We start from the raw sequence: 21,247 nt of genomic DNA, 5'->3' as shown, positions 1-21,247 counted from the left end.
AGTAGGGGACTATGGTTTCTATGTATTTAAAAATACATACAGAAATCAAATTAGCCCAGACAGAGTAATTTATAAAGTCATTACATTCTATTCAACTTACCTTTTCAGTAATGCTCCAGGGCATCTTTGGTAGAAAGCTAAGAACAGCCTGGGAAAAAGGCTGATGGGGAACGTCATGCTCAAGCAACAGAACTTCTGTTTCAGTCTCTTTATCTCCAACTTCACCTAAGTTTTTTACAAAGTGTCCCTAAGGCCAAAAAGTATTATTAAAAAGGTGAATTTAACAGCTTTTTGTTTGGTCATTTATGTTTTATTATTATATTAAATTCTTGGAACATTTATATATCACCTTAGAATTTCTAAATGTTCCCAACACTTTTTCATTTTTTTTAATGTTCATTTTTGAGAGAGAAAGAGAGAATGTGTGTATGATGGGGAAGGGACAGAGAAGCGGGGGGGTTTGGGGGGAACAGAGGATCTGAAGTGGGCTCTGTGCTGACAGCAGAGAGCCCAATGCAGGGCTCAAACTCACAAACCATGAGATCATGACCTGAGCTGAAGCCGAAGTCGGATGCTTGACCAACTGAGCCACCCAGGTGTCCCCAAATGCTTTTAAAAAAATTTTTTTTAATGTTTATTTTTGAGAGAGAGCATGAACGGGGGAGGGGCAGAGAGAGAGAGAGAGAGAGAGAGACAGAGAGAGACAGAGAGAGAATATGAAGCAGGCTCCAGGCTCTGAGCTGCCAGCAGAGAGCCTGATGCGGGGCTTGAACCCACAGACCGCAAGATCATGACCTGAACCGAAATCGGTCACTAACCGACTGAGCCACCCAGGCGCGCCCCCCCACCCTCCAATGCTTTTTAAAAATGAGTCTATAAATCTCAAATGATTTAGGATGGAGACTTCCCGAGGGCCCAATTTTTATATAGCAAAGTGTCTATTTCCAATGATCTTTAAAGTTTAAAATGTACTTCGAATACAATAGCTTCAAAATTTATTAGAATCTACTAAGGTTTCAAACACCATTATCGAAAGTTATTTGTTAGGAAATTTGAGTAAAAACAATCAAATGATTTACATTACAATTTCATGACATTAATTTTCAAACAGGATATACCACTTGTTAGGTAACTTTGCGGCATATTCCTACATTCCAGTATGAATTTTATTACAAAAGCAGATTCTACTTTAAAAGAAGCAATTTTATATCCAATTCTTAATTTAATATTCTAAGATAAAATAAATCATTCAAGCTTACGTTTGGATATCTGGAATTTCTGGGCCAACCATCAATAGCAACAATAATTCTCCTTCCTTCTAATGTAGAAGCCTGTCTGGTTTCTATTCGAATTCTAGGGATTCTCTTATCAGCAGGGGTAAACAGATGTCTTCTTGACTAAAGAAAATCAGGACAGTAGATTTTACATACAGACACACAAATTTGAGGATAGGGGCATGGGGAGGCTTCTAAGTTCTTTTAATGGGTATTACTTTTAATTACATTAACATACTCTTTACTCACCTCTTTAATATCAGACTTGGAAAGCATGCCACAATATGGTCTCCAATTTCTTTTTATTATTCCTACAACTCTACCTGTAGGCTTTAACATTTTTTCATTTACAGCAGTCTTAAGCTGAGATTTAAAAATAAAAATATTCAAGTTATTTTCCTCCAGGTATAATGAGACAATTTCTCTTCAAAATCAGAATATGAATATGAATATTAATACTTTCAGGCAGTAAATTATGACATAGAGCTACAGAATCTTGATGCCTCAAAATTCTGAGAACATGCCAAACCAAACCATGGAAATAGTTCCATAATAATAAAGCACTATAAAAACAATCAAAAAACAAAGAAAAAATATAAATATAACTGAATATGTTAGAACTCAACTCTTCAGTTTATAGACACACACACACACACACACACACACACGTATTTATAGGATCCATGCCCAGCATGGAGCCCAATGCGGGGCTTGAACTTACGACCCTTAGATCAAGACCTGAGCTGAGATCAAGAGTCAGATGCATAACCACCTGAGCCACCCAGGCACCCCTCAACTCTTCAGTTTTAATACGAGGATTTACTGACATACACACACACACACACACACACACACACACACACACACACAGGTCTGGGAATTAACACTAGGATTTTAGTAGCAGTTTGCACTAAATAACTACGTGGCAATTATTAATTCATTACAAAGAGATATACCTTTAGAGGTTCTTCCTTATCTAAAATAAAAACCCAAATAAAAAGTATTTTTTAGAAATAGCTGAGGGATTTTACGGTATTTCAACTTCAACGCTTTCCTATGGCCTCGACTCTGCAATGATGTTAACAGCAAAACTCTAGAACGCTGTAAATAATTCATAGAAAAAGAACTACTAACATGTGAATTTCAACTATTTGTGTTATTCTTATAATTCTAAAATACAGAAATAAATGAGTCCTATCAGGTAGACTTTAGATCATGAGAAATGAGTGAAAGCATTCTCTTCACAGTAAATATGGTAACAGAGAAGGAATTAAAAGACCTTTATGTGAGGGCCTATAGGTACATCTATTATGATGATGGGATTTTAATATTACTTAAAAGCAATTCAGAAAATTTCAAATTTGTATTTACTTAAACCTCACTAATTCAGACAGATCATGTAACTGAATGGCAAAATTAAAGTTTCATAAGCAAGTTACAGTCGTTTTGCATTTAAACCCATTTATTTAAGCAAACTAAGATATTAATTGAAAAGAAGAGTATTTAAATACTTAACAGGGAAAATAATAACTATGTGTATAAAATGTATTAAACGCACAGAACTATAATCTTAATCGGTAAATATGAATGCAGTGAAACTTGTTTCATTTTCTCCAAAGCTAAAACATAAGTGAACTATACAAAGCTACACAGACAAAAGATAAACCTGCTTGGTTTCATACAATGCGTTCTCTCTCCTCTTCTTTTTCCAGATCATCTTCATTTTGCCCTTCATCATGTAAAACCACAGAAGATGGTGCCACCCACTGATTCTTCGGAAGAAGCTCTACAGCCACAATATCTTCATGAACAGCTCGGTTTAAATGTTTAAGTCCCTGTAAGATTATCTGTGTAAAACAGCAAATGACATGTGCCCAGATATTTTTAATGACAATATACGAATGGGAAGGCTGCCTAACAGAAGAGATATCCTGAGTGTTTCTATGTATCTCCAGTTCTCTTTTATATTTTTTCCTCTTCTATAGTGTCCCTTTACTCTGTCCTCTCAATTTCTCAATATCAAGTTGAGAATACATGTCAGAAAGTAGGGGCTGTGTTCATGGCTCCACCATAAATAACTCTTACTTTAGTACCAAAAGATCTTGGGACAATTTCTTAATCTAAATCTCAGGGTACAGACAGGTAGCATGAAAAACAGAGTACCTGCTTTCATAAGCACAGGTGGAGATTAAATGAAATGCGGCATTCAAAGCATTTAAAAGACTACCTGGCAAACAGTGAGCACCCAAAAATGATTACTATTTGCTTTAAAGTGTGTGAAGCCCTCTGGAGCAATTCTATGTTATGTAAACAGCATGTCACATAACTAGCCATCATTCAGAAAACAGGCGCAGCCTACCTTTTGATTAAATTTTCATTTTCTTAAAAATGGGTAAATAAAAAGTTCTTTTCTTCAATAAGAAGTTTTCTAAAATAGTGATTCATTCTATTATCTATGATCTCTCACATAGCTGCCTTTAAGCTGATACACTTTGAAGGGTAAATTTAAATTCTCATACAAAATTTTAAACACTGATGAAAGAAATCATGAACAAAAACTATTTTACTGAATATGGAATTTATGTACACAACACTTGCCTCTTTATTTTCTTCATCATCTCCATGAACCCATACTGTAGCTTCTAAGTAATTTTCCCTGCTGGCTCTAAATGTTCCCTGAAGGTATGTACCAGATTTTATGCCTTGTTGCAGCTTACTTAAAGGAAGATGCTCTGAAAATATTATTCTTCCACTTTCTATTTCATTCTGTGAAATAAGCAAACCAAAAGATGTGGTTAGTATGTGAATCTTCCACACGCTCCATACACAACTATTATTATCACTATCAGGTATTGTTTTTAAAAGACCTTCCACATTATGGAATATACAGCTCCATGAATTTGAGCGAATATAGCACAGTAAGAAAAAAATTCTTTCTATTCTTAGGGCAACTTACACAAATATTTCAATTTCATTACAATCAGGCGTTTAGCCACAGATGTCACTAATAAATTCTGCGTGTCCCTTCCTCCCACACCAGGCCTCCCAAAATGAAGGTGTGTAGTTAGCAGGTCAGATGAGTGGGTAGGTAAGTAAAGTGTTTTTGAAGGCTCAGTTCCATGAACAGAGTGCATTTACAAGAAAAGAACAAGAAAAGCTGTTTCTATTTTGGACATGTTAAATAGTTAAGAAATAAGATAGAAGCAGGTCAGGAAGTGCTTCAAGTCTGCCACAACACCTGTTAGGATTCTTAGAGACCTCAACATCCAAAACCCGCACCGCTTGGCTCCTTTAACTACCCTTTTCATCTCCCACAATTTTCCACCTTCCAAGGAGACAACTTTATTCCTTCTCCTTTTTTCTTTAACTCTCCCATTTCCCTGTTTTCCTGCCTCACTCAGATGAATGACTTCAATCTCCATACTGAGAATCAAAAGCAGTCACTAGAGACCTACCTCATCCTCCAACCACTGCATCCGTCCACCTACCTGATTGATACCAAAACCTCAGATTTCTCTCTTGCGACAATGAATAGAATGATTCTGTTCTTTTGGTTGGGCGCTACTATCTCCTCTGCTCCATTCAAGGACTCTGTCCTGTGATGATCTCCTCTCTAGGGTCAAACTCCCCCCGTACCCCCACTACAACATTCGTACCATCATATCAACTTGGAATAACCTAGTAAATATAGTTAATTAATTTTAGGTTCTCTGGCCTGACCCTCTGTTCCACTTGACACCAATATGCCACCAAAGCATTATCTGTAATTGCTGTGTATCTCCTTCTTCACCCGCACCCTCAGGAATCCATTATTATCAAGTTTCACTGTCAGTCAACGAAAGCCATTACTGTTGAGGTCGCTAATAATACATTGTCTCAGCTACTTCAGTGCTCCATTCTCAGTCTGACCAAGACTTCTTTAAATGACCTTTCCTTCCCTGAGACCCTTTAGCATCCAAATCATCCTTCCTTGGGTTTGTCACAGTTCTCTGGCAGCTCCTACTTAGGCTCCTCTGTGCATTCTCCTTTTCCTGATCACTAAATGTTGGGACTGTCCCAAGACTTGGTTACAGTCTCTTTTCTTCTTTATCCGCATTTATTCTCAGATCATTTCCTCCCATCGTGTCATTTCTTCCCACCTAAAACAATACCAACAAAACCTCTTGACCCCTCTTACTCTCCAAAAACCACCCCTTTTCTCTCCTTCCCATGGCAGCATCAGAAGTGTTATAATACTGTAATCCCTCTCTTCCCATTTTTTTCACCTATTCTAGTCAAACTTCTGCCTCCCGACTGTCAAAACTACTCTGGATAGTACCTCCCACCCCCACAAATGTCATTATGCTAAATCCAATCATCAGTTCCCATGAATTTGACTTAGCAACATTTGACACAATGATCACCCCCTCCTCCTTGAAACGTTTTCTGTACTGGGCTTCCAAGAACTTCACACTCACCTGCTTTTCCTCGTGTATCTCATTTGCTGGTTCCCCTCATGTTTCTGACTTCTTCCTGGAGAGCCCAAGGGCTCTTGGACCTCTTCTCTATTCAGCCTACGCTCATTTCCCTATATCAGGGCCGCTCAAACTACGGCCCACGCACCAAGTCCAACCCACTGCCTGGTTCTGGTAAATTACATTTCATTGGAACACACCCATGCTCACTCATTTATCTATTATTGATAGTTGCTCTCATGCTACAACAGCAGAATTGAGTACTTGTGAGAGAGACCATATAGCCTGCAAAGCTAAAAAAATCCACAATCTGATCCTTTACCAAAAAAGCTTGCCAGGGAGAAAATATCTGCAGATCATGTATCTGATAAGAAACTTGTATCCAGATTATAAAAAAAGAAACTTTATGACTCAGTAATAAAAAGACAACCCAACTAAATATCAAGCAAAGCATTTGAATAGACATGTACACGCACATATATAAATTACAAAATATATTACACATAATATACAAATGACCAATAAGCTCATGAAAAATTGTTCAGCACCCTGTTATTAAGGAAATGCAAATTAAATCAAAACCTCAATGAGGTATCACTTGACACTCTTTAAAATGGCTATAATGAAAAAGATAGATAACATGTATTGGTGAGAATATGGAGAAACTGGAACTCTCATGTACTGCTGGGAGAAATGTAAACTGCGGCACACACTGGGAAAGAGTCTGGCAGATCGTCAAAAAGTTAAACGTAAAATTACCATACAATGAAGCAAGTCCACTTGCACATACCTAACTATGTATCAAAGAGAAACAAAAGCGGTCAAGAAAGACCACATTTTACATTACTCCATTTACAAGAAATGGGACAGCTTACAGAGATAGGTTAGCAGTTGGGTGGGGCTAAAGCAAAGGCATTTCAGGGACAGACTGAGATCGAGTGGTAATGGATATGGATTTATTTTGGAAGAGAAGACAATGTTCTAAAATTGGATTGTGGTGATGGCTGCACAATCTTGTAACTATACTAAAAAATGTACATCTTAAATAGATGGGTTGCATGGTATGGGACTTATACTTCAACAAACCTATTTAAAAAAAAAAGTCGTCTATGCCAATCCCGGCCTCACATATTCTCCTTTGGTCTTGTGGCTTAATACGCCACCTGTATGTTGATGAGATCCACATTCATCTCTCTAGTATGTCTGTATGTCTAGTCCTAAACTCTCTCAAGGGCTACAGATTTGCATATCCAACTGCTCATACCATAAAGCCCGACAGCTCTAACAGTTACCTCAAACTTAAATGTCTGAAATCGTACCTCTGATTTTTCACTCAATCTCACTCGCTCCCTTCAACCTGTGTAAATAAAGCAATACTAGCCACCTAGTTGCTCAGGTAAAACACCTAAGGTCATCCATATTTTTCACAGCCCCAACCAATCTACACCAAGTCCTAAAACATCTATCTGTAACATATACCCAATATCTGACTACTTCCCACTACCTTAACTGCTACTACCATGGTCCAATTTTCTACCCTGCCGAGTCCTAAAATATCCTGACTAGAGGACCCTGCTTCTAATCTGTTCTCTTAGAGCAGCCAGATGGATCTTATTATTTTCCCATTCAACCTCTGTCCAGCACTCATGGACTAAAATCTAAGGTGTTCACCATGACTCATTAAATCCTACGTGATCTGGTCCCTGCCTTATTGTTCACTTCATTTGTAACATTTTCTCCCTTGCTTACTCTATCCTAGGCACACTTTTCACTGTCTCTGGATCTTGCCAACTTATTCTAACCTCAGAGCCTTTGAACTTGCTAGCCTTCTTCTGTAAGAAATGCTCTTCCCCAGTTACTAACATGGTTAATGCCCTAACATAATTCAACTAAAACGTCCCTGTCTTGAAGCAAATTTGCTTAGTTAGTATCCTTTACATCTCAGCTTAGACATTACTTGCACCAGGAAGCCTTGACATCACAAATCTGGATTAGGTACTAAGTACAGTCAGTTCTCCTATGCTTGTTTTGAAAACATGAATGGGTTCTGATGCAACTAACATATTAAAAAATACTGGGTGAACACAGGAAACTGCAGCTAGCTGAACAAAGCCGCTCAGGAACCCGCAAAACACACTCACCTCTCCAACATCTGTTACCTCAGATTCCACATCATCTTCACGTACCTAACAACTTTTTGTCCAAATTTAGATAACTCTCTTTCCACCACTTCACTCAGTTTTTGAGTGTGCCCCAAGCTCATTTTCCCATTAGCTCTGCTGCCTTTAATACATGAATTTGCATGACACAGTGAACTTGAATATACATGTTGTATTACAACAGAACTGGCTGGAATTTCACCCTATCCTACACTAACCTTAAAACAATCCTTGATCAAATATTATACATTACCAATGTTAGGTTACTTCTTTCTCCTTCTAGACCAGTGCTATCCAAAACAACTTTGAGATAGGAATATGCTTTCTGTGATCTCCAATATGGTAGCCATGGGACACAAGTGTGAGCACTTCTAAGGTGAGTATTGCAACTGAGATTTAAACTGATTTAAATCTGAATTAAACTTAAACAGCCAGATGCAACTAGTGGCTACGGGTTAGAGCAGTCTCTGAATCTATATTCTAAAAAAATAAAATCAAGCCCACTTTTTATTTTCTCACTTCCTTTTAGTTTTGTAAAATAATCATGATTGAAGATAAGCAGGGTGAAGGAAAGACTAGATGTCTGTCTAATGTCCTATCACATAAAATCTGTTTCTATAATAACGATAGCTGCCATTTACATTTACCGTAGCTGTGTGCCATGCAGTGAAATAAGAATTTTATTAATGCTGTTATTTCATTTGACTCTTATAACCATGCTATGAAGTCATTGCTAAATCTACCTTACATATAAGGAAGTGAGTGCCCATGAGGTTCACTGATTCACTTAGCATGCCCTCCCATATCCCACTATTGTAGGAATCCCTTTATTCCTCTTTCTGCCTCTAACTTTGCCCTTGATACAATGCATCATCTTACAAATTGGAATCAGAATGGTCTTTCCAATGAATAACATTTCTGATCATTCTCCCCCATTCCTCCCAGGCACACTCTCATATACTCTTAATTTCTTTCAGCCTGCCTTTATGAGGTAGGAAGCCCAGAATCCTATCTGCTATCTTTCTCTTCATAGCAGTCCTTTAGAATAAGATAGTTTAAAAATTACTGACCTACAGAATAAATTCTAGACCTTCGTTAGATGGCCCCTACCTTTCCTGTGCTATCTCTTACGGTTCCTTCCCTTCTTCCTTCAGGACTAATGCTACAGCTTTATGCTCTCTGTCTGCACTCACACTACTTCCTTATTGGTCAAATACTTATGCCTTATTCACAAACCAGCTATGGATTCCTTTATCCATTCATTCTAATGGTGCCACCATGTGACAGGTCCTACTCAGGTTGCTGAGAGTGTATTAATGAACAGTGCTAGTTTAGAAAATAAAGTCTTTCTTTAAGAATGGCATTTTTGGAGGCATCTGGGTGGCTCAGTTGGTTGGGCACCAGACTTCAGCTCAGGTCATGATCTCAAGGTTCGTGAGTTCGAGCCCCCATCAGGCTCTCTGCTGTTACCACAGAGCCTGCTTTGGATCCTCTGTCTCCCTCTCTCTCTCTGCTCCTCCCCCGCTCTCTCTTTCCCTCTCAGAAATAACAAACATTTAAAAAAATCTTTTTAATGTTATTTTAATAAGCCTATTATAGTCACTCTTGTTTATAACCCAGCTCCTAATGAATTCCAGCTTACCTACTGATATTCCAATTTTTAAATTTGTTTAACTGTAAATCTAATATCCCAAAGTGGCCATTTTAATACTTTCACTTTTCAAAAACAAAATAAAACAAACTCAAACTTACCCCTTCTTCAGACAAACAAGCAAGACGATCTATGAGTTCTGGGTTAGCAGTTAGGCTCTTTACATATTCTTCACCTGAAAAGTAAGTTTTGTTGTTCTCAATAAAATCAAGTGATTTTTTTAGATAAGAAAACATGAATAATGTTGTTTATGATATTACATCTATCAATTCTTTTTTAAACCTGCATCTGTTGATATGGTCATGTCTAAGCAGAAGTATCAGGTTAAGCATATCTATGAGTTTTTATTGCAAAACCAAGTACAAAGAGTGATGGGGAAAGTTACCAGCCACTGGCCACCACAACTTACTTGGCTGAGAAATGCTGAGAAATTTAAAAATGCAAAATATCACATGAAGTTATATAGAAACATGAAAATATTAAATATTCAAGTGACTATCTGACCAAGGGTCTGATGGTAGTTCATATTTGCAAATGCCTATAAAAATTAACAGCTTCAGGGCATCTGACTGGCTCAGCTGGTTACATGTCTCACTCGATTTCAGCTCAGGTCATGATCTCACAGTTTGTGGGTTCGAGCTCTGCATTGGACTGTCTGCACTCACAGTGCTGAGCCTGCTTGGGGTCTCCCTCTCTCTCTGCCCTTCCTCCACTGGCATGTGCTCTCCCTCTCTCAAAACCAAATGAAGGGGGGCGCCTAGGTGGCTCAGTCAGTTCAGCGTCCGACTTCGGCTCAGGTCAAGATCTCGCAGTTTGTGAGTTCGAGTCCTGCGTCAGGTTCTGTGCTGACAGCTCAGAGCCTGGAGCCTGCTTTGGATTCTGTGTCTCCCTCTCTCTCTCTGCCCCTCCCCCACTCACACTCTGTCTCTCTCTCTCTCTCTCTCAAAAATAAACATTAAAAAAAATTTAAAAAAACAAAAAACAAAAAAACAGATAAACTAAAAAAAAAAAAATTAACAGTTTCTACATTTAGACTTACAAGTGAAAGCTGGTATTCCTTCTTCTATGGCTTTTTCTTTGTTTTTCTTGTCATTTGTTATGAAGATAACTTGCAGGTGATTCTCTGCTGACATTTTCTTCAAATGTTCATTGTACCATTTTGCTGCTACTCGAATAGCTCTATCATTTCTGTCATTAGCATTTTCTCCCTGTTCCTGTTCTACATAAGTTTCTCTAAATACAAAGGAGAAAATGAAATAAATGAAAACCAATAGAAATAATATACAAAGGCTTAGGACATATATGCTAAACTTAAAAGTCCATGGTACGTATTTTCCTCTTGAGTGCATTCAGATTCGTGCCTCAGGAAATATATGAGAACCTTATAGTTTTTAAGACAATGATTGCTTGAAAAATAAGACAATCATGTTATTAATGAAACTATAAAAAGGCTAAAACAATTTTATTTCACAAAAAATATTCAAGAGCAGAATTTATATTTTAGATTGAGATCTGAAATAATAATTTATTGTAAAAACTATAATAAAACTTTGCAGGTTTGATAAGATATTATTTGAAGTATAGATTAACAGTAGTTCTCAAAAGCTACAAAGAGGATGTTCTAATCAAATGATTCTACAGTCATTAAATACACAACACATATAAATTACCAACAGTAAGCACTTAATAAAATGGAAGAGGTTATCTAAAGACTGAAAGACCACATACAAATAATGACTGAATATTCCTTCCTAGTCTATCCACTCTAAATTCCCAAATATGTTGGCATACTTACTTCCTTAAAATTGCTTTTCAAAGCCAAATTTAAATAACAAAACTTAGTGCAAAACTTTTAGTACTTACAAGTAATAGATTCAATTTTAGAATCTTAGACTTGTATTAATAGTTTTTAGAACTGCTTCATTCCTCACCATTAAATGCCCCTGCTAATGCTTTAAGCTTATCAGTTAGACACAATCATTAATTTCTGAATTGGTTTTAGCTTGACTTGAGCAATAGAATCTTGGATGAGATTTGCCCAAGTGTCCTAAGATTCTTCCCACCAACTCCAGTATTGCTAAGCTATATTCATTGCACTTAGGCAGAAAAACTGCTAACCTCTGATGAAGAATCTGATGATAATGCTCCACAAAAACTTGGTCTTTCTGCACTGAAAAACAAGTACATTTTCTGAATTTCAAAAAGCTAAGAATAAGATGACTACAAGTGCTTTACCAATGATTTGTACAAGAAAAATACCTAAATTGGCGCTATAAAAATAAAGAGAAGAAAAAAAAAAAAAACAAGATAAAAACAGAGGGAGGCAAACCATAAGAAAAATTTAAATACAGAGAACAAACTGAGGGTTGCTGGAGGGGTGGGTTAAATGGTTGACGGGCATTAAGGAGAACATTTTTGGGGATGAGTGCTGGGTGTCATATGTAAGAGATGAACCACTGGGTTCTACTCCTGAAGCCAGGACTACACTGTGTGTTAACTAACTTGAATATAAATTTAAAAAAATAAATAAAAAAGAGAAAATTGACAAATTAAATATTTTGAAATATACATATTCCGATGACATTTCATTACCAGAATTCTACCGTCTAATCTACTGAGGGTGATTTTGCTGCCCAGGAACATTTGACAATGTCTGGAAACATTCTGGGTTGTTACAACTCTGTGAATAGAGGGGGACTGGGGGTCACTACAGGCATGTAGAAGCACATGATAATGCTAAACATCCTATGATGTAAAAGACAGCCTATTCACAATAAAGAATTATTCAGTCCAAAATATCAACAGTGCTAAGGAAGGTTGAGAAGCCTTAATGTAGTAAAAGTACACTATACGTCAACCCAGATTATTTATGTAACAAAACAAATAACAATAAATGGGGGGGGGAGAAGTAGCAATTTATTTTCACACCCTTATGCTGAAAGGGTGTAAATCTGAAATACAACAAAGAAGTCTGTTTCTTAACCTTATCTTCTTCAATGTGATCAGTTATAAGGTATTAGTTTAACTTTTAAAAACCCATCAATAAATCTGCTTTATATTGTTAAACCTCTCTTTCATAAACTCTTACATTTTATCAATCTATGTTGACATCAAATAACACAGTATTCTAGGAACCTAGGAAAATCTCATCTTCTAAGATTCTTTGAAAAAAAATTTTTTAATGTTTTTATTTTTGAGAGAGAGAAGAGACTGAGCACGAGCCAGGGAGGGGCAGAGAGAGAGGGAGACACAGAATCCGAAGCAGGCTCCAGGCTCTGAGCTGTCAGCACAGAGCCCGACGCTGGGCTCGAACCCACGGACCGTGAGATCATGACCTGAGCCGAAGTCAGCCGCTTAACCGACTGAACCACCCAGGCACCCCATCATCTTCCAAGATTCTTATTGCTCAACTCATGCGAAAACCAACTCAAAATGAAAACGTTTTGGAAACAAAAGTACTGACTCCACCCTAGGAGTCCAGAGACCTTAGTTCTAGGTTTGAACTAATCAATGACTATATGACCTTAGTGAGGTCCACTGAGCATTATATCTGTACAACTGTGTAACAATCGAATAACACTCCCATAAGTATGAAACTTACCACATGTTTTCTGACAATGTCACGGTTACTGCCAGGAACTCTTCCCCAAATTTAGCCAATTGTATGGTTTTCTGGTAATTAACATAAAAATTTCCCCTACCTATGGTGCTCATTAGTGAACGTATAGAAATGCTTCTCCTGGTTATTAGTCACATCTCGGATTCGTTTATATACAGGAGCACTCCGATTTCTCACTTCTTGCAGAACTGTTTGCAGTACAATTACATTCCTGATAGCTGGGTCTTCAAGAACATCGATCTTAAAAGAATGAAAAAATAAGTAAAATTAAACTTTCCTATTTTCACTGATAAGCTGTTTCTGCCAAACATAAAACTGTGTCGATTTAAAAAAATAAACGCTAAATATACGTTAAACTAAGGAGCTATTTTGCTACAGAAAACCCTTCGGGTCTATTAGAGAATAGCACATATTAAACAGACTAAATACAAAACTTCGTAGAATTAAGACCGTTAATAAATAAATACGTTGGCCCACATGGTTTTCATTCGTAGGCACTTACAAGCTGCCTGGGAGTCGCAGGCTGGAGGCCACAGAAGCCCAGGTCCCCGGCCTCCAGACTCTTAAAATCTAAGGCAGAAGAGACACCAGGAGTTAGAAAAATAACCTAAAATTCTTATGACTCCAAGAACTCAAAAAAAAAAAAAAAAAAAACCCACACACAAAAAAACCCCACAATACAAAGAAAAGAACTTTGGCCTGGGGGACAGGAGGCAAGGGTCTGCCTCTCCCTAAGTAGGTAATGTTTTTCCAAGACGCGCCTCCTTGGGCCTCAATTTCCCTATTCTGTCACACCCCCTTCTCCTGGTGGTGCCGAAATGACCCCGGATCTCCCACCCTCGGACGCACCTGATGCAGCAGCACATTGGTGTCAGGAAGCAAGTAGTGCGGCCAGGGGCACAGGCTGCTCGCCGGATCCAGGGGCTGCGGCTCGAGGACCGGCCCCTCGTGGGCACTGCCGCACGCCGCGCACCCGGGCGCGCCGCAGCCGATGTCGTCCCGCAAGTAATGCTCGCGCACGATCTTCATCACGCCACCTGCCCGCGTCTTTTTTAAGAAAGTCTTGGATTTGAGCATCTTGCTGGCAGCGCAGAATCCCGACCCTTACCGCGCTCTTCCGGTGAAGAGTAACAAGCAGAAGCCCTACCGCACGACTGTACTTTACCCCGAAGTTCACCCCTTCCCGCTCCAGGGTATTAGTAAATACCTCTCGCGGGAAAACGTCGAGGCTGACATTGGTTGGCTCTCTGAGGGCTGCGAGGATTGGGCAAAAACTAGAAGCTCGGGAGGATTGGCAGATCTCGGAGCCATTTCCACCCACGATCTAGGCGGGACCCTCCTGTGGACCACAGCTCCCAGCATGCGTTGCTTCTCGCGTCGGGGTGGATCCAGTCTGAGTTCCGGCGACTGTACGCTGCCGCTTCCTCCGTCCTCCTCGGGGCGCGGAAGTGGTTGTCTTGGTGACGGGTCCTAACGGTCTCCGACCTGAGATTCCCCGTTGAGGGGCTGCAACCTGAGCTTCAGTTCCGAGACGCTTTCAGGTCCTTGAAGTGGACGCGGTGGGTGGGTGGCTGGTCCAGCCTTCGACGTGGAGTAATTTGAAGCTTTCGAGGTAGCGCGCCGCTGGCCCTTCCTTTCCCGCGCGGGGTAGGGAATCCTAGGCTGCCAGGCTTGGTTTTTCTTCACTGTCGCACGTGTGGGCAGTCCCAGGCGCTGGTCCTTTGTAACCCAGATGCTGCCTCTCTCTGATTTCGCCTTTCTTTACCCTCTTTCCTTTGAAAGGAGTGGTGCCGTTTCCCTTCCATACATCTTTTTTTCTGATCATTCAGTTTAGAAAAGCTGATATCTGTAGTACCGTAAATAACGTATTATGTCGTTTAGTATTAAAACACGAGAATTTCTAAAACCCTTGTGAAAGGGTAAGAAATTCGATTTAAAACACTTGAATTTTTCTTTTCTACATTCTTGTTTTTATTCTATCTGGAAGTCTATTAAAACGTATTTATTTCACTGTCTTCCCATTTTTTAAAAGTCTTCAGTGTTGCCTCATTGTGGAGTAAATTTCGGACACATTTTGACACTTGAGGATTCTCTGGAATCTCGATTATTAAGGTCGTATGTGTGTTTGTATATGAGGGATGGGGCGAGTCCTACTCAAATTCAGAAAGACTTGGCCCCAGCCGAACGACCACTATCTTTTTTTTTTTTTATTTTTTATTTTTTTTTTTTATTTTTTAATATATGAAATTTACTGTCAAATTGGTTTCCATACAACACCCAGTGCTCATCCCAAAAGGTGCCCTCCTCAATACCCATCACCCACCCTGCCCTCCCTCCCACCCCCCATCAACCCTCAGTTTGTTCTCAGTTTTTAACAGTCTCTTATGCTTTGGCTCTCTCCCACTCTAGCCTCTTTTTTTTTTTTTTTCCTTCCCCTCCCCCATGGGTTTCTGTTATGTTTCTCAGGATCCACATAAGAGTGAAACCATATGGTATCTGTCTTTCTCTGTATGGCTTATTTCACTTAGCATCACACTCTCCAGTTCCATCCATGTTGCTACAAAAGGCCATATTTCATTTTTTCTCATTGCCACGTAGTATTCCATTGTGTATATAAACCACAATTTCTTTATCCATTCATCAGTTGATGGACATTTAGGCTCTTTCCATAATTTGGCTATTGTTGAGAGTGCCGCTATAAACATTGGGGTACAGGTGCCCCTATGCATCAGTACTCCTGTATCCCTTGGGTAAATTCCTAGCAGTGCTATTGCTGGGTCATAGGGTAGGTCTATTTTTAATTTTCTGAGGAACCTCCACACTGCTTTCCAGAGCGGCTGCACCAATTTGCATTCCCACCAACAGTGCAAGAGGGTTCCTGTTTCTCCACATCCTCTCCAGCATCTGTAGTCTCCTGATTTCTTCATTTTGGCCACTCTGACTGGCGTGAGGTGATATCTGAGTGTGGTTTTGATTTGTATTTCCCTGATAAGGAGCGACGTTGAACATCTTTTCATGTGCCTGTTGGCCATCCGGATGTCTTCTTTAGAGAAGTGTCTATTCATGTTTTCTGCCCATTTCTTCACTGGGTTATTTGTTTTTCGGGTGTGGAGTTTGATGAGCTCTTTATAGATTTTGGATACTAGCCCTTTGTCCGATGTGTCATTTGCAAATATCTTTTCCCATTCCGTTGGTTGCCTTTTAGTTTTGTTGGTTGTTTCCTTTGCTGTGCAGAAGCTTTTTATCTTCATAAGGTCCCAGTAATTCACTTTTGCTTTTAATTCCCTTGCCTTTGGGGATGTGCCGAGTAAGAGATTGCTACGGCTGAGGTCAGAGAGGTCTTTTCCTGCTTTCTCCTCTAAGGTTTTGATGGTTTCCTGTCTCACATTCAGGTCCTTTATCCATTTTGAGTTTATTTTTGTGAATGGTGTGAGAAAGTGGTCTAGTTTCAACCTTCTGCATGTTGCTGTCCAGTTCTCCCAGCACCATTTGTTAAAGAGACTGTCTTTTTTCCATTGGATGTTCTTTCCTGCTTTGTCAAAGATGAGTTGGCCATACGTTTGTGGGTCTAGTTCTGGGGTTTCTATTCTATTCCATTGGTCTATGTGTCTGTTTTTATGCCAATACCATGCTGACTTGATGATGACAGCTTTGTAGTAGAGGCTAAAGTCTGGGATTGTGATGCCTCCTGCTTTGGTCTTCTTCTTCAAAATTACTTTGGCTATTCGGGGCCTTTTGTGGTTCCATATGAATTTTAGGATTGCTTGTTCTAGTTTCGAGAAGAATGCTGGTGCAATTTTGATTGGGATTGCATTGAATGTGTAGATACGACCACTATCTTCTGATGTTGGGTATATTCGCCAACCTTAATTCCTGCATGTTTTTTTTTTTCCTTTTACTACTCTAAATCCTACTTCCACATAACCTTCCACCGATCAACTCAGAAGTGGCTAATCTCATCTTGAATGCGTGCTCCTTTTATTGGTAGTGTTCCTGGGTACTACTCACTTATGGCTTTTATCCTTTACGTCCAAGATTTCTTTGTTTCCTCCAAGTAAGATTCCGGCCCCCAGGACCGGGGTTTTTTATTCATCAAGCGCAAATTCATAGTCAGGCTTAATGAGCTTAATGTTTGACTTGAGCCATAGTTTACTAATCTGTCCTAGATGAGGGGTCCTCCAGATTGTCTAATAATTACTTAGGCATTCTTAGTGTCTCTTTAGTATTCTTTATGCTTTCCATTAAGAATGTTTGAGTACATTTAAATAAATATTTTTAACCCTCAGAAAATTGAAATAGAACTGGAGAAGAAAACTGACCCATAAAAAAGATGTCTCGAAAAATTGCCAAGGCATCAAAAAAGGTGAACATCTCTAGCTCTCTGGAATCTGAAGATATTAGTCTAGAAACAACAATTCCTACAGACGATATTTCATCATCAGAAGAACGAGATGGGAAAATTAAAATCACCCAGCAACTAATTGAACGTAAAGAACTACTTCATAATATTCAGTTACTGAAAATAGAACTATCCCAGAAAAATATGATGATAGACAACTTGAAAGTGGATTATCTTACAAAGGTAAGATTTGGTGTAATTTTTGTTACCTGTGTGCTTTATTGTCTTCAAACTACAGATAAATGAGAATTAAAATTACGCATATGTAATCTGAACTTGATATGCTTATAATTTCAAGAAGTAAGTTATATTTTCTTGCATAGTTTAAAAAAAAAAAACTTTCTGGAAGGAGAGAGGATGTGAATTATATTGCTGTGTACTGAACAAAAAGCCCTGAAGGAGGGGATGATTTGAAGTTGGGCAGGGATGAATTGCCTCTGTAAACCCAATTTTTTGAATCTAGCATGTGTGAGGTATGTCTTTTTAGGTGTTTTTTCCAGCCAAGTTGTTTTCTGCTTCATTGAGAATTAACCCTGATGTAACTAGTTTGATAGGGACAATCAAGATCATAATTAGGTTAGTGACTCTGTATAGTCCTCTGTCCAGGGGATTTGGTTTCTTTGATATGTTTCTGTATGATAGTTAGTGTGTCTTAGAACCAAGTGGAATTTCAGTTACCATAGTGTTTAACAAGTGGTTTTTGCCAAATAAGAAGGGATGTCTTAGTCCTTGTTTTTTTTTTTTTTTTTTTCCTCTTGTGTGTTTATTTATAGGTATGGAGTATTTTATGTAAGACCTGGTAAAATTGTCACTAGTTCTGAGAAATTTACAGTGATTTCAGAAAGATAGGAGACACTTCTTAATTCTTACTACTTCTGTCTCTGAGAAAAATCTTTTCTTTCCAACAGTAGATTCTCCACTTTTACTCTTGATCCCACCTCTTCCTACCCGCCCCCATTTTGTTGTTTCACTTACACTTTCTTTCCTGTTAAGTCAGCCTCCTATTTTAGCTCTTGCCAATTATACCAACATACTTCAGTATCTTGCCGCTAGAAAAAATTGTTGACCATCCCTCTCTAGGAAAATGAGGTGTCCTAAACCCCAACATCTTCATGAAGTAAAGAAGTAATTTAGGTACATTTTTTAAAAACATTAATGGCTAACTTTTATTGAGTGCTTATTCTGGGCCATACATTGTTCTATGAGATTTTCATGTGTTACCTCATTTAAACCTCACAACAACTCTATGAGGTGTAAGTGCTTTTAGGAGGATCTTCCCTGCCCCTTAACATTAAATGAATCAATATGATAAATTAGCCCACTTCCTGATATTTGGTAAAAGCACACAATATTAGTTATTGTTGCTGTTGTCTACTAAAATAATATCCTCATTTTTCACCCATTTTATTTTCTATGCTTTATATGTGTATTCATAGGAGCTACCTGGCTTTTTTTGGTATCTGTCTCTTTTAATGGACTGTAAGGTTCATGAGAACAGGGGTTTCTTTGTAGTCTTGTGGCTCATCATCTCCAGCACTTAAAACAGTTCCTGACACGTTGTACGTATGCAACTGTTTCTTAAATGAGGGACTGAACTCCATTTCACTTTGGATAAAACAGAATCACAAGTGGTTAATAGCATATGAAGGCCATTTAGATGGAAGTGATGGAGCCAGGTAGGATTCAAACCAAGAGATCTAAAGCCCATACTCTTAGTGCATCTCCTAACATGTTCTTAGGTTGTCTGTACAGTCACCTACTTAGGTGACTTGGTCTAGACTAGGTCACTTGGTATTTTACCAGTGTGTCCAGTGGTTTTCTATCTGTTACAATAGTTTCCTATTGTTGATTGTTTCCTGTTGTCTGTTTCTGTCTGCCCTTGGGCAGATCCCTTAACTTTGTTATTCTCTTATTTTCTGTAAAATAAGAAAAATAGTAGTATTCATGGAGTTGTTGGGAAGATTCAATTAATCAATGTACATAGCTCATGATACCTGCAGTAAAATAAGTAACTATAGCCACTATACTTATTCAGCACTATATTATTTTTGTACCACGTAGTGCTTAGTACAGTTTTTATTGTTGTGGTTTTCCAGTTGGACCGCAAATGTAGAAAACCGGATTAGCATATTCCTGAGTTTATGTCACCTAATCATCACTGATCCTTGCCAAGGCCATTTATTTTTCTTCAATGTTTACTTATTTATTTTGAGAGAGCGAGAAAGAGCACATGCTCACGCAGGAGTGACAGAGAGGGAGAGAGAGAATCCCAAGCAGGGATTCATTCAGTCAGCACACTGTCAGCACAGAGCCCGACATGGAGCTGCATCCCACGAACTGTGAGATCAGACCTGAGCCCAGCTCAGGAGTAGGATGCTTAACAGACTGAGTCACCCAGGCACCCCAAGGCCACTTTTTATTTTGTGTACTTTTTTTATTCCCATGGCTCATTTCCCTTCTCTATTCAACCGTTTTAATGGTTTTTTTTTAAACATTTGTTCTTGAAAATGGGTATTTTTCTTATTTTTTTCCTTTACATAAATGTAAATTGCATGTTTTGCTTTAGAGTTTATCTCTTTCATAGTTTTTATTTTTTTTCCCAACTCAGTGCTGCTTTTGAAATCATAATTGTTACTATGGTATATCTAGTCTTCTGCTTCCAACTTCAACATAATTATCTCTGTGTGTGTCTACCAATCTATCCATCCACTACCACAGTGATAGGCACTTAGGATGCCGCCCAACTCTTTGCCACCACATGCAACATGGGCCTTCTATAGACATTTCTCTGCTGGACCTGTGTGACCATTTCTTTGGCATGTATACTCAGGAGTAGAATTTCTGGCTCACAGGGTATATGTAGACTTAATTAAACTGAGCGTACTGTCAAATTACTCTCCAGAATAGCTGCCTCCACTACATTACCATGCTTTTTTGTCCATGAGCAGTAGGGTTGTTTTGCTTAGAGACCCTTTGGGAGTAAGATGTTTGCTGTCAAATATATGGAAAAATACTATACGGTAGAAGAATTACACTTCTGTAATTCATCAAATCCAAGGCAACTTGATTGTAAAGTGGACCCTTACTTGTATCACTGAGATTAAGAACTGCCAAGTTAAATTGTTACGTGCTAGAGATTGTAAAATGCATTCCAGTTTCAGAGATGTAATTTGTGAAGAAGTTAGAGTCTGAAGGAACAGAATTTTTAGCCACTTATTTATTCTCTAAAGTTTACCAATACATTGAGCATTTGGGGTTACGAGATGAACATCTCATTATTTAGCATTACAAAAAATTTCCCTCATCAGATTATCACTCCCTGATAATAGAAGTCACAGGAAAGGCAGATTTCTGCTGACTATAAACCTGTTTTTGCTATTAACATTTAAATGGCCTGATTAAAGTTACTGAGCTTCCTGTCATTGGAAGCATTCAAGTAATCCTGAAAGGTCAAATGTCATGATATAGGTATTTTTGCTGTGGAAAAAGGTTGGATCAGCTGTCCAGTGTTTTAGGGATTAAGTTCAGCTGTTAGTACCAGAGATTTAGAAAATGATATCTGCCTAGACCAGAACTGTGGAAACAGTAGCTTACACAGGATAAGAATTTTGTTTCTCTGTTTTAACAGGAATCTGAAAATAGGTAGTTTAGGCTTGGTATGGTTATTCCTTGATATTGTTAGAAGCGCAGG

General features: G+C 38.6%; 2 protein-coding genes across 11 annotated transcripts in view; one reads left to right on the top strand and one right to left on the bottom strand.

Annotated features, from left to right (window-relative positions):
• DIS3 (DIS3 exosome endoribonuclease and 3'-5' exoribonuclease) overlaps window positions 1–14,347 on the bottom strand; it is a 28,206-nt gene extending 13,859 nt beyond the window's left edge. The window contains exons 1-9 of one of the 3 annotated variants that reach the window (XM_081795063.1): window positions 14,007–14,347; window positions 13,660–13,727; window positions 10,578–10,771; window positions 9,640–9,713; window positions 3,873–4,040; window positions 2,957–3,121; window positions 1,524–1,637; window positions 1,260–1,397; window positions 101–247 (exon numbers count right to left, since the gene is read on the bottom strand). In XM_081795063.1, coding sequence (XP_081651189.1) covers window positions 101–247; window positions 1,260–1,397; window positions 1,524–1,637; window positions 2,957–3,121; window positions 3,873–4,040; window positions 9,640–9,713; window positions 10,578–10,771; window positions 13,660–13,727; window positions 14,007–14,234 — 1,296 coding nt within the window. In that variant the 5' untranslated portion in view covers window positions 14,235–14,347. Of the gene's footprint in view, window positions 1–100; window positions 248–1,259; window positions 1,398–1,523; window positions 1,638–2,956; window positions 3,122–3,872; window positions 4,041–9,639; window positions 9,714–10,577; window positions 10,772–13,239; window positions 13,398–13,659; window positions 13,728–14,006 lie in introns of those variants that run through there. The other 2 variants (XM_060637005.3, XM_078432862.2) reach the window with 2 other exon arrangements.
• A 215-nt stretch (window positions 14,348–14,562) lies between these two features.
• The window catches only part of PIBF1 (progesterone immunomodulatory binding factor 1), a 204,815-nt gene continuing 198,130 nt past the window's right edge, over window positions 14,563–21,247 (top strand). For 6 of the 8 annotated variants that reach the window (XR_013550051.1, XM_078432907.1, XM_078432868.1 and 3 more), the window contains exons 1-2: window positions 14,563–14,769; window positions 17,444–17,739. Coding sequence is in view for 7 of the 8 variants with exons in the window: in XM_078432907.1 (XP_078289033.1) it covers window positions 17,488–17,739 (252 nt within the window). In the remaining variant the exon portion in view is untranslated. Of the gene's footprint in view, window positions 14,805–17,443; window positions 17,740–21,247 lie in introns of all 8 variants that reach the window. The other 2 variants (XM_078432877.1, XM_078432888.1) reach the window with 2 other exon arrangements.

Source organism: Panthera onca, chromosome A1, assembly GCF_046562875.1.
Source record: "Panthera onca isolate mPanOnc1 chromosome A1, mPanOnc1 haplotype 2, whole genome shotgun sequence".
Lineage (NCBI taxonomy): Eukaryota > Metazoa > Chordata > Mammalia > Carnivora > Felidae > Panthera > Panthera onca.
This window is presented reverse-complemented; position numbering and strand designations above follow the sequence as displayed.